The following is a 12,688-nucleotide window of genomic DNA, read 5'->3' on the forward strand; positions in this document are numbered from 1 at the left end:
ATGCTTCCGATACACGATAGAACAAGCACGAACGCGTGCTGGGTATCACATTGAACAGCGCACGTACGCGATCGCATTTGTTGCAAGCCGAGCTTGGTTTTCAACTGCTTCATTTGTTTAAAAAAAAAGGAGAGTTTGCAAGAGACTTTGCACGGAGATACCTTACCAACACATTTACCGTTCTATGATACGCGACCAGCAAAATTTAAAATGTTTATTTAAAAGATTTGATTTTTACATTTGCATCTTTCGTTTTTCACAAAATGCTATTTCTAAGTTGCATTACATTAAAATGAAAAAAATGTTTAACTATTTTGTTTTTAACAATAATGAATAAATTATTGTAAATCTTAATAATTTGATTAAACGACAAAGTATTAAACAACAATTTTTAAAATTATAATTGACGAATTATGTAAACAAATTATTTAACTATAATAAAATTTTATCAAATTTATTGTTTACTAATTCCAAATTATAATATTTATATGTAATTTATTTAGTTAACGAAAAAATCATTTAAATACAAAGATTCCCAGTTAAAAAGTTTGATCGTTTATGATATCAAATTTTTTTATTACTAAAAATAGTTTCCGACAATTTTAATCATTGTGTGCTTTTTCATCCTATAAGAAAAATACAATGAGTATGAAGTACAAGCGTACACAAAACGCATTGTAGAATTAAATAAATCATAGTTCTAAAATAATAGAATCAATTAAAAACAATACAAATAAAAATTAAAAAATGTTAAAAATTAGAATCAATATTAATTTCTTTGACAAGTATGCAACGTATATAATCAAAACTTATAGTTTTGTTAATATTAATTGTATTGTGATAAATAAAAATATATATTTACTTAAAAATGTGTTTTTGTTCAAATATATTTAAATTGATATTTTATGAATTTCTTTCTGTGTATTCAATTAATATTTGTCTGTTAAAAATATATTTTTTTAATAATTTTTATAAAAAATATTTCAAAAACTTTAACAAAATTAGAATGTAGATAAATCAATATTTTTACTTACAATATCCAGATTTTATTAAAATTTATACATACATCTATAAATTTTATAAAATTTATAATATCTATAAATATATATATAGTTTATAGATATTATAAAAATATCAAGAATCTTGCAAGAATCTTGCAAGAATCAAGAATCAAGACAAGAAGTTGACTGTCAAGATCAAGACATAGTGATTCGTGGTATTGAAAAGTCAAGACAAGACAAGAACGTCGAATTCTTGTCTTGTCTTGTCTTGAATCCATCACTAATCTAAAGCCAGATCTAACAACATAATAACATCAGAAAAGTATTTAATAAAATTCTTCCACAATCAAAATCCGTATACGTCTAATGGTTGTATTTTTTTCGTTGTACCGGCCGGAATAGTTAGGAAAACAATATCTGTTGCAGAATCTGGTTTAGTTTCTGAAACTGTTAGGATAATATCCACTCCACAAAAACAACAAACTGATTGTGGCCCGACATTTGGAAAAAATACTTCCTTTATCTAAGTTTTACATGATTTGATGTTAATTTGCCTGACTTTGAAGCCATAACAAAGATATTAGGCGCGTTGAATAATGGTTTTTGTACTCTCGGATCAAATGTAATTTTTTTTAATACTATGAAAAGAGCTGATAATAATCTACCATCAGCCGAAATAGTCAGTTGAATAGACTATACTACAGATTCTACGTTTTTAATATCTTTTGGAGCTAAAGTACGACCAGAATGAAATTCTAATTTAAATCACTCTGATTCGATATGTAAATATTTTCCACACCAAATCGATTAATATAATATTTTACATTTGTAATAAATATATCGCATTTAGTTGCTAAATCAGATTTTGATAATAGTGACGTTTTTGTAATTGTTCGCGACTTGGCGAAGAGTTTGCTAGTTGGCCCTACGGATGGAAGCAGAGTAAGAGAACGCCGTGGAACAATGCTTGAATAAATAATACAGCGTTAATTTAGTGTGGAATAACACGTAATTTTCAGAACGAATCTGAGTTGCCGTATATTTAAGATCACAGATGGAAAATTACATCATGCACACGTTTGTTTTTCTAAGCACAATAATGAGTCTGATAAGAGTAATTAAGTCTTGGTTACTCACTCAGTAGAAATCTCAGTATATTAATCTGTTACCGGTGGTGATGAGGATACCCGTGAGCCGGTATCACGCGGCGTCTGCGTGGGCGTAGCGTGGTGAGCGTGAATCTCACGTTGACAACGTACCTGAGCGATGATAGTGAGTCTCTCTTTATCACTAAATGAGTTCTTCCGTTGAGCAGTCCTTGAGATAGTATTCGAAGATCCCACAAATAGAATCGAATACAAAAATACGTCGAAACGATCGCACGATATACAACGTGAACCGCCACCATAGAGCATACGTACCGAAGTGAAACGGGAGACGAGCCAACGCATGCGCGAGGTACGTTAGCGCGGCGCTCCACCATCTGGGTTAGCCTAACCCGATAGATGCTGCCACCTGACATGACGCCGCGAACTCAATACATACTGAATCCCGAACAGTAACAAATTTTGTTATTTTTCTAGACACAATATTATGTGTTTTTTTTTTAATCTTTGTACCCATTTCTCTGAAGCTTTGAATTCTGCCACATTTTCTTCATTTTGTGCTCGAGAAGCCCATCGAGCGATCTCAATGTCATGAATGATGATTTTTCTTTTAAGTGTTTCATTAAAATGGTCTAATGTGTATTTAGAAATTTTTTTTTAATTCTTCTGGCCACCTTGGATGAAATAGTTTTCCCATCGTCGTAATTGTCGTATCGATGTAACATTTCTAAATTTTTGCTTAACTCCTTCAAGCGATCTTGGTTTTGTCTTACTTTTCCAGTATTCCACAGCTTGCCTCTTATAGTCAGTTGATATTGTTTCTTCAACTGAATCACAAATAACTTTCTGGAAAATAGGTTTCTTCTTTATCTGCCTCTAATAAATCAACTTTTTCTGCTTTTGGGATCTCATACTCATTATAAAAATCTAAAGTTTCTTTCTTTTTTAATTGAAATTGTTCTTCATTTTTTATTACTAATAGCATACGTTCGATTTTTACATTTACTCGTCTTTCCTGCGATGTTATCGGAGTATTCGGATAATCCAAACCATTGAAAGTTATAGCGAGTAAAAATATCACATTATATGGATTAAATTGCAGCATTCTGAAATATTAAAATGAAATATATATTTCAATCTTTTTTATTATTATATATAAAATTATATATATATTATTATATATTTATTATTATATATTATTATATATAAAAAATAATACACTTTAGAGATTAATAATTAATAGAATTGTCTTTTTATGATAGTTATGTCGTCTCTAACTTTTTTGATAAAAAAATAATTCAAAATAAATTAAACAATCAAAATTGAGTAATAATTATAGAGAGATCACAGTACAGGACATTAAAATAAATATTTTGGAATTCAAAGTAAATAAAAAATAATTTTGTAAACAAAATAGTTGTGCTAATACAGATTATTGCAAAAAATTTGTTGCATCAATCACAACATCAATTACAACATTTATTATTATGAAAATTGCTCTAAAAAATGATTTTTTTAGAAATACGAAATTGGAGAATATGAAAGATGACAAAAAATAAATGGTGATGACAGAATAAACGGCACACATTTTTTTAATTATTAATGTAATAAATTTTTAAGATTAAAGAATTGATCTATTTTAATACATACACATAACTGGTATTTTAATTCTTGCTCTATTTATTTCTGTTTTCCATATATTATTATGTTGCATATATCATTATATGCATATACAGTAATGATTTGACGTATTTTTATAATTTCAATATTATTAAAGTAAAAAAAACAAGAGAGTAAAAAGTAATAAATTAAAAGCAGATACTTACATGTTTCGGGACACAAATAAACGGAAAACTCTGCTGCGGCTCGGGACGCGCGCGTAACGCAAACACGGAAAAATGAATCGATTTCGCACAGGTAGGTGTGAATCAGGCGAGGCGACGGGATTATAGAAAGTTCGCGAAGCTCCATAACTCTACGTTAAGCAATAGAAAGACAACAATAAATTCGCGGCCGTTTCGCGGTTCGCTCGATCGCGAAATCGGCGACCTTACAATACTTGTGGTGTCCGTCTCACCAATGCGGTTCCTCTTCAGCCTCCACGGAATCTGGGATATAGGCCCCTGCGTCCTCTTACAATGTGTCGCTTAAACTCGGGATCAGATACACACGCTACGACTTCTGCAGACAGAGTGTTCGATTTTCGATCTCGCGGAGGCCACACGCGCCTCACTTTGCCTAGATAAGGCCTTTATTGGCCGCGATCCGTCGGTCTGATTTGCGCACGACGCGTGATGTGCGTCGTCGCTACGTGCTTGCTAATTCTAAGCGCGGGAATTGAATTTTTGGGCCCTGCGCAACATGATTCCTTGCACTTTCTCCTGGGCAACGGCTCCGTACTCCTTGAGCGGTCACATCCTCTCTCTTCGGAATTTCTCCCCTGCCTCACAACCGGCGGGAATTATGTCTCTCATCTCCGCGGTCCTCGCCAGGATTTTCGTGGAGTCCGCTCCGGAGCCGTTCCGTCTGGGAACCCTTCGCATACCCTGCGCCTCCTTGGATCCTGTAATCATAATCCCTCTGCAGGGACTTCTAAAGCGGCAGAAAATGTTTGACAAAGTAAAGGACGGTACAACCTGTATGCCCCCGCTCTAAAGGGGTTTCCGCCGTCTCTCGGCGGCTGCTCGTTTGTCCTGGCTGTTCCGTGGTTCTTCAGATTTCTTCTGGCGAGATGAGACATCAGGATTGTCACAATTTAACTTCTATCGGTCGCCAACTTCCGTCGCATTCACAAAATAACGTTTAAAAAAAACTAGATTAAGCGAAAGAGACAGTACACGGGACGGCATACAGATAAAACAAGACGCGCCACGCTTTCGCGCCCACTCCCGAACGGGAAGACGCAGGGTCCGCGTGGTGAAAACGCACAAGGGTCCTCGTGGCTTTTGTGACGGAAAACAGTCCGCAGCTGTCACATCATAACTGATATATAATTTATAATATATATTATATATATATATATATATGACTATAATATTTAATTTATATATATATTATATATATATTAAATATATATACCCAGTGAGAAATAGTACATTGAATCGACATCGATTCGACATCAAAATGATGATTTCGATGTCGATTCGACGTCGAATTGATGTCAAATTCATTATCGTTTCTCGCTGGGTATATAATATATATATATATATATATATATATATATATATATTTGTAATTAAATTTATTTGATCCATATTATATTTTAATTTATTACAAATATTGCTTTTAAAAATTAACTTTTAATTTAAGTTAATTTAAATTTTATGTAATTTTTAATTGATAAAATAAATATTAATAGTGTATTTTAAACAAAAATGAACTTTTTTTATAGCTTTTCAAGGAAGTGAGGAGTATTTGGGCTGAAATCGATAGCATGGAGCAACAAGCTAAGGCTAAAGCAAAAGTTAAATCAAAGACAGTATTGTCGTCAGTGAAGCATAGAGCAGAGACAACAATAGCGATCGCTCCTATTGTACTTACGTCTAAAAGGATTGCTGATAATATTTCTGATTCACAGGTGCCTATACAAAATATCGAAAATAAACTCCAAACAATTTCTAGTGATGTGCAAACGAGCAGTGAACTATCTTAGTGGTATTATGATAATTTACGTCTATAATACAGAACACATTAATGAACAGTCCGGTGATACATTTAATAACGCAAACGGTATGACGTTTGTTACACTGATATAATACTAATCAAACGTCTAATCGGACGTCTTTCTATTGTGGTATAATTATGAAGGACCTTGTATGATATACACTAGACACGATCGAAAGATAAATAAGTGACTATAATTATTATACAAAAACTGTATGTATGTGTTAGATAATGAGAGAATTTACACGTGTATATACGTGTAAATACATCAAGCATAATGTAATATATTCATATTTGGTATAAAAGTTTAGCTCTATCCAAGATTTTGTCATTATAGCATAATGATAGCATAATAATAGTAATAACAATAATAATGATAATAATAGAACTCGATTTTTATGTGAATGTAGGTAAATAGTTTAATCTTTGTATCATGATCATTCTATGTAACCTCATATGCATATATATATATATATATATAATTAGATCTGAAACATGCTGAAATATTACGTGATATAATACATCAAATGTCAATTTTCTGTATCACGTTTATATTGCATTTTGAAATTATAATTTATCTATAGCACTGTATTTTTTGGAGGGATATTTTATATAATTATGTGTATGTATACTCTTCTTGCGAAGAGATAGGGGGGGGGGGGGGGGAGAGAGAGAGAGAGAGAGTCGCACACATTAGAGAGAGAGAGAATATAATGATTATTATTTATATTACTTTTATTACATTATAATAAATAAATAATTTAAAAAGACAAATTTTTTGTACTATAGTAAAACAATTTATGCTTCCATTATTTCAAAACAGAGCTTCATAATAAATGCAACAATTCTGATTTTTTTAATGGATTTTGCAAAATTGATATGTAATATTTATCTACAAAAATGTCTACGTATGTATATATATTTTTTATGGTACTTACAGTTAGTATATTTTTAATATCATTTTATACAATGATACATTCAGCAGATATTTCTTCCGTTGCTATACATATGTATATGGAGCGTTCTCTGTGAAACGGACACACCCTTCTGCCCAGAATATATTTCAATTTTAAAAAATTAGCACGTGCACAAATTGTAACTAGGAAAAATTCAACATGATATTACCAATAGGGCGCCAAATTGGACTACATATTCTCTCATTTATGAACAGAATATTTGATCAAAATCCCAGGACACGATATATAGGCTTCAAAATATGCAGTTAGGAGTTTCCAGAGCCACTGATTACGAATATAAAGTCGAAAAAATAAAATTCAAAATGGTGGTAACAATATTAGGACTGAAATCACTAATTTATCTGTAGAATATTCGATCGAGATATCAGAAAATAATATTTTAACTAATAATGAATATCTAGAAGTTTTCAGGGTCGTGCCTTCAGCGGCTCTGATAATCCCAAAACGTCCATTTTCAAGCCTATATATCGTTCTAACATTTTGATTGAATATTCTATTCAATCAAAATGTAATGAGAAAATTTGGTCCCAATTTGATGCTATATTGGTACCGCCATGTTGATTTTTTCAAAAAGTGCCAGACGACATTAAAAAATAGACGTTCCCAGCTAGAATTTGCGGATTGTTTTAAACTGAAATATATTCTGAACAGAAGAGGGTGTTTATTTCACAGAAAACGCTCTCTCTCTCTCTCTCTCTCTCTATATATATATATATATTATGTATACAGGATGATTCTTAATGGCTGTTCTAAATTTTTACCATGGGAGATGGATTACCGACTGCACACATATATGACCTGTGCATACATATGTCGTACATGTGTATACTAAGGTTGCAGTCAGTAATCCATCTCCCATGATAAAAAGTTGGGATAATCATTAAAAATCACTCTGTAGATAAATAATATTTTTAAATTTATATGTAAATAAATTTTAGAATATTTTATTACAAATGTATTTTAAACAAAGAATGGTATTGTTTCTGTTTTACAAAAATTTTTTATTACTATTCCATACCCGATGAACACAGTAATATAGTAGCAATGTAACAGCAATGTAACCGAATATAACAGGTTACGTTACTCTAAAATTACACGTAACTTACATGTAAGTTACAATTTCCGACTCAGCAATATAACATGTTATAATTACATGTTATCTAACCGTCACACAACAGTTACAAAGAAAAATAAAATTAAAAAAATTTTCATTTTTTTTAAATTATTTTTATCAACAGCACATACTAAATTTAGGACAAATTTTTATTAATTAATTAAATTTAAATTATGTTATTTTTTATTTTATTTTTACTTGCCGCTGCTAGGTTTGAACCCGGGACCTTAAGATGACGAACCTTGTACTTTACCTGCTACGCCAATTTGACTCATCGATATGGATGTTATTGTCTACATATACCTATATGTTATAAACTGACGCAACTAATATTATTTTTTATAAAAGCAATTAAATTTTACAAAACATTAAAAATAAATAGCATTAATTTATTTACTTATTAATTTCATTGTTAAATTTATCTTTTTCCATAACCTTAATAATTTGATGGAAATTGCGATCTATTTAGCACTAATCTTTGAAGCGTTCAAATGATTAATTAGATGGTTAACTATATAGATCATAATTCTAAGAAAAATTGAATAGTATACATTTATTATTCTGTTTTTGTTCAGCACATGATGAATTTAGATTTTGTGCATTTTTTGTGCGCAGTAATTGTAGACAAACCGTTATTTTTGAAAACATTATCTTTATAATAATTTTTTTTAATATCAAATAGATCTGTCATTTAGGATGTTATAATGTTGTCTGATTTCGGAGTCAACTACGACGCATCGTTCCGCAATAACATTGATACGAACGTGTTATGTTACGATTATACAATTTTTGTTGAATAACTGTAACGCCAAAACGATGTATAACAGCTATATCACTTGCGTATAACAAATATTACGTAACAGGTTATTTCCATGTCATATAGCACCTACATATCACAAGAATAACAATGTTAAATTACATGTAACTTCCATGTTATATTGCCGCTATAAAATGTGTTCACTGGGATATTTTTTTAACTATTGCGGAGAACCTATTTTTTAACAGTATAACCTTTATTAAAAATTTAAAACGACACAAGAAATGCTTTTTATTTTTAGTGTCAAAATTATTTTAAAATTTGCGAAAAGTAACGTAAGGATAAAAACGAACACGAGAATATAACAGTTGATTAAAAATTGAGATATTACATTAATGGTTTTTATACATTGATAAATAATTAACAATTAAAAACAAAATATTTTTGTTCTAGAAAATTCTAATTATTTTTCTGAAATGCTTTCTATTCATAAAATAAATTTTTTAAATTTAATTTTTTTAGTTATGTTTTAAGTTAAAAAAATATCTGAAATGCATATGTTAAGATTCATGTACTTTTTAATTCATATATATCTTAAAATAATACGCTAAGAATTCTATTGTACATTAAATATTATTTTATACTTTAAGTAACATTATGCTTATGATAAATTTCAATTACTATTAATCATTATTATTATTATTATTATTATTATCGCCATTATTATTAATATCATTGTTTAAATTTGCAACTGTTTAAGTTTTTAACTTGTTTTTTGAGATTTATTAGAAGAAAGAATGTTCTTTACGAACGAAATGATGTGCACGTGTGGAGTGTGAATGTATTTTTTGAAGATTTATCAAATTATATTTGTAAATTGTAAAAATATAATGAACGAGTGAGAACGATTTAGTTGCTGCGTATCAATAAAGTGAACGAGACAAGAATTTTAGGTAGTTCGTATATTTTGTCGAATTAAAATTCATGCTTGACTATTTCAGTTACAACCGATTGTATACTAAATTATCGAACGGTTTATGTTGGCGCAAGAACTAAAATGCGGGCATTTGAATACAGAACAATTAATAGAGAAAGGAAAGTCTGCTATTAACTTTCTTTTTAATGAATGTGCCATTTAATAGTTCATATTAAGTGTAACTCATATTGCGTGCGAAGATTCGATTCGTAATGTAAATCGACTGTTAATAGATCGAATTTCTTTTTGTAAGCGTTACGCACGCGCACGCGTTATTACACGAAGCACTTATTTAAGACACAAATTATTGCCGATATTATAAAAAACAGGACTATTAATACATATTATTGTTACATATTTTTTTTATGAACAACATTTAAGGATATAATTATATTCGATTATAAATTGTATAGTGTATTTTTTTCATTTACGCAACTCGATTACGGAGAATCGATTATATTATTATATCAATTATATTATTATAATATTTTTTGTTATTGCAGTCATGAGAACAAATTAAAATATAATTATAGTAAAATATTACACATACACACGCATATATACGTGTGCGCGCGTGCGCATACGTATGTGTATGTATCAATTTTGTTTTTAATAATCATTTCTCAATAAAAAAACAAAAGTTATAATTGTGCACCATGATTTTTTATGATAATTTTAAGTATTATTACAGAATATATTATCAGGAAAAACCTGAATTTTTTTTTACTTTTTAGAATTATAAATTTTACAAAAAGTTTGTTGGTATTTAGGAAAAATTTTGGAATGTTACTTTTGAATTTAAATTTGTTTTCTTAAAAAAATAGTTTTTTTTTTATTAATACAAAATATTAAAAAATCTTGATTAGGAAAAAATACAATATATTTACTACTATATTTACGTTACATTCTCGTATAACTCACTGATTTTTATTTTAAAAAGGTCATTGACAATAAAAGAAGACAATGCTGTTCTAAATTAGAGTTATGTATTCACCTTTCAAAATCTGTATTTTTGATGGGTTAAATTCGATCCTGCTAGAAAAAAAATTTAATGTAAAATTTTGATAAAATTTCAATATTTTTATTTTTTAAATAATATTTTGAATTTTACTTTTTAAGATTACTTTAGAACATTTTGACTAATTTTATTAAAATTTTATTGAAAATATTAGTTTTAATAAAATGTCATTAATTTGTTATTATAAATATCTATAATTTTTAATTATAATTTTATCAAACAAATAAATATTTCAATTAAAATTATATATATGTATACTCTTTTATTAGACAAGAATAAAGTAAAAGTAAATAAAACGCTTATAGAGCCAAAACTGGTTGGAATTTGCTTAATAACAGTTTAATAAATTAAATTAAACAGACGTTTTGGCACATTGTTTTCGGCCATCTTCAGTGTACACTGTACAGTAACAACTAAATTCGCAGTTAACGCATCAATCGTCAATTTGAGTTTTTATAGTCGAAAATTGACCTTTTTTTTTGAGACGCTTAAAAAACGTCAAGATATTGGAGATGTAAATTTTAGTGTCCGTTAAAAATTGTTGATGTCCATGTAAAAGTCAGGAGGAACAAAAATAGGCATCAAAGATTATGTCAATTTTCGCCCGAAAATTAAAACAAGTCATATGGATAAAATGAGATACGATATAGTTAATCGTAAAAAGAACTCTCTCAGTACTTGTGTATGGATTGTACTAACTATATCGTATCTCTATTTTATTCGTATGACTTGTTTTAATTTTCGGGCAAAAATTGACATAATCTTTGATGATTATTTTCGTTCCTCCTGACTTTTACATGGACATCAACAATTTTTAACGGACACGATATAAACTGAAATTTACATCTCCAATATCTTGGCGTTTTTTAAGAGTCTGAAGAAAGGATAGTCAATTTTCGACTATAGAAACTCAGATTGACGAATGATGTGTTAACTGTGAACTTAGTTGTTACTGTACACTAAAGATGGTCGAAAACAATGTGCCGAAACGTCTGTACATTTAATTTAAGAAAATAAACATTATCATTTCAATAATGTATCGTTAATTTATTAGTACGGAATTGTCGTGCCCCTGGTCTCGAGACACGGTACGGGATCACTGCCGATGACTCCTCGGGATCAGGTTCCGTAGAGATAACGCCAAGAGTAGTTATAAAATGATATATTTGTTCCAACTAGGGATGCGCGATACATTCAAAAATATCGATACTTGGTATTGATACGTATTAATTGTTTTTGTATCGATATATCCAATACATCAGCCTTAAAGTATTGATATTTGCCAATATCGATCCGATATTGTTAGACATTAAAAAATAAATAAATATTTTAAAATATATAATTTTATTTAATTAGAACAATTTTATTTTTTACATTTTACAATTTTTATTTTTTACATTTAAAAAAAAAACAGTCTTCTTTTGATAATAAACACAAAAATAAAAATTGTTGCAAGTGTTTATTACTGATCCGATTTCTGTCGTGCGTTATAATTTTTCCAGCTTTTGAAAATAAGCGCTCTGAGGGAACCGATGTGGCGACAATTGACAAGTATCGTTTTGCCAACTTTGATAAAGGTGAATGTAAGTGATTATTCCAATATTTAATTGGATTATCTTCCATTGAACTATTCGGCTGGTTCAAATAGTATTTAAGATCATGAAACAATTCATCTCCGTCACGAGATTAATTCTCTATTCCTAATTCCCTATATTTAATTTCTTGTTCCTTATTCCTTAATTTCATTGTGTCTGAGCCCTCTAAAAGATGCTTCTGGTGGTTTCTATATATTGTATTGAAAGACGATATCGACTCGCAGAGTATCGATACACCGATATATCACTGTATAAAATATCGATATTTAATAGCCGATACATCGATATTTCATGTATCGGTTAGTGTATCGCGCATCCCTAGTTTCAACGTAGTTACAATCTTTCGTTAGTGAACCCGAATAGACAAGTGTCGTAAATTAATTAAGTACAATTTTGTGTTACGACGAGTGATATAGATTCGTCGCTGTATTGATTGATAATGAGCCTGCTCGTACTCTTTTTCGCGGCGTTTATATACGCC

The 12,688-nt window shown here is 29.7% G+C and overlaps 1 protein-coding gene across 5 annotated transcripts in view; it reads left to right on the plus strand.

Moving 5' to 3' along the window:
• Positions 1-12,688, plus strand: part of LOC105833851 (uncharacterized protein YMR317W) — a 118,364-nt gene that overhangs the window by 89,145 nt on the left and 16,531 nt on the right. For 4 of the 5 annotated variants that reach the window (XM_036293281.1, XM_036293283.1, XM_036293284.1 and 1 more), the window contains one exon: positions 5,499-5,684. The exons of the other annotated variant lie outside the window; for it this stretch is intronic. In XM_036293281.1, the coding sequence (XP_036149174.1) occupies positions 5,499-5,684 (186 nt within the window). The remainder of the gene's footprint in view (positions 1-5,498; positions 5,685-12,688) is intronic. 5 annotated transcript variants of the gene reach the window in all.

Source organism: Monomorium pharaonis, chromosome 10 (assembly GCF_013373865.1).
Source record: "Monomorium pharaonis isolate MP-MQ-018 chromosome 10, ASM1337386v2, whole genome shotgun sequence".
Classification (NCBI taxonomy): domain Eukaryota; kingdom Metazoa; phylum Arthropoda; class Insecta; order Hymenoptera; family Formicidae; genus Monomorium; species Monomorium pharaonis.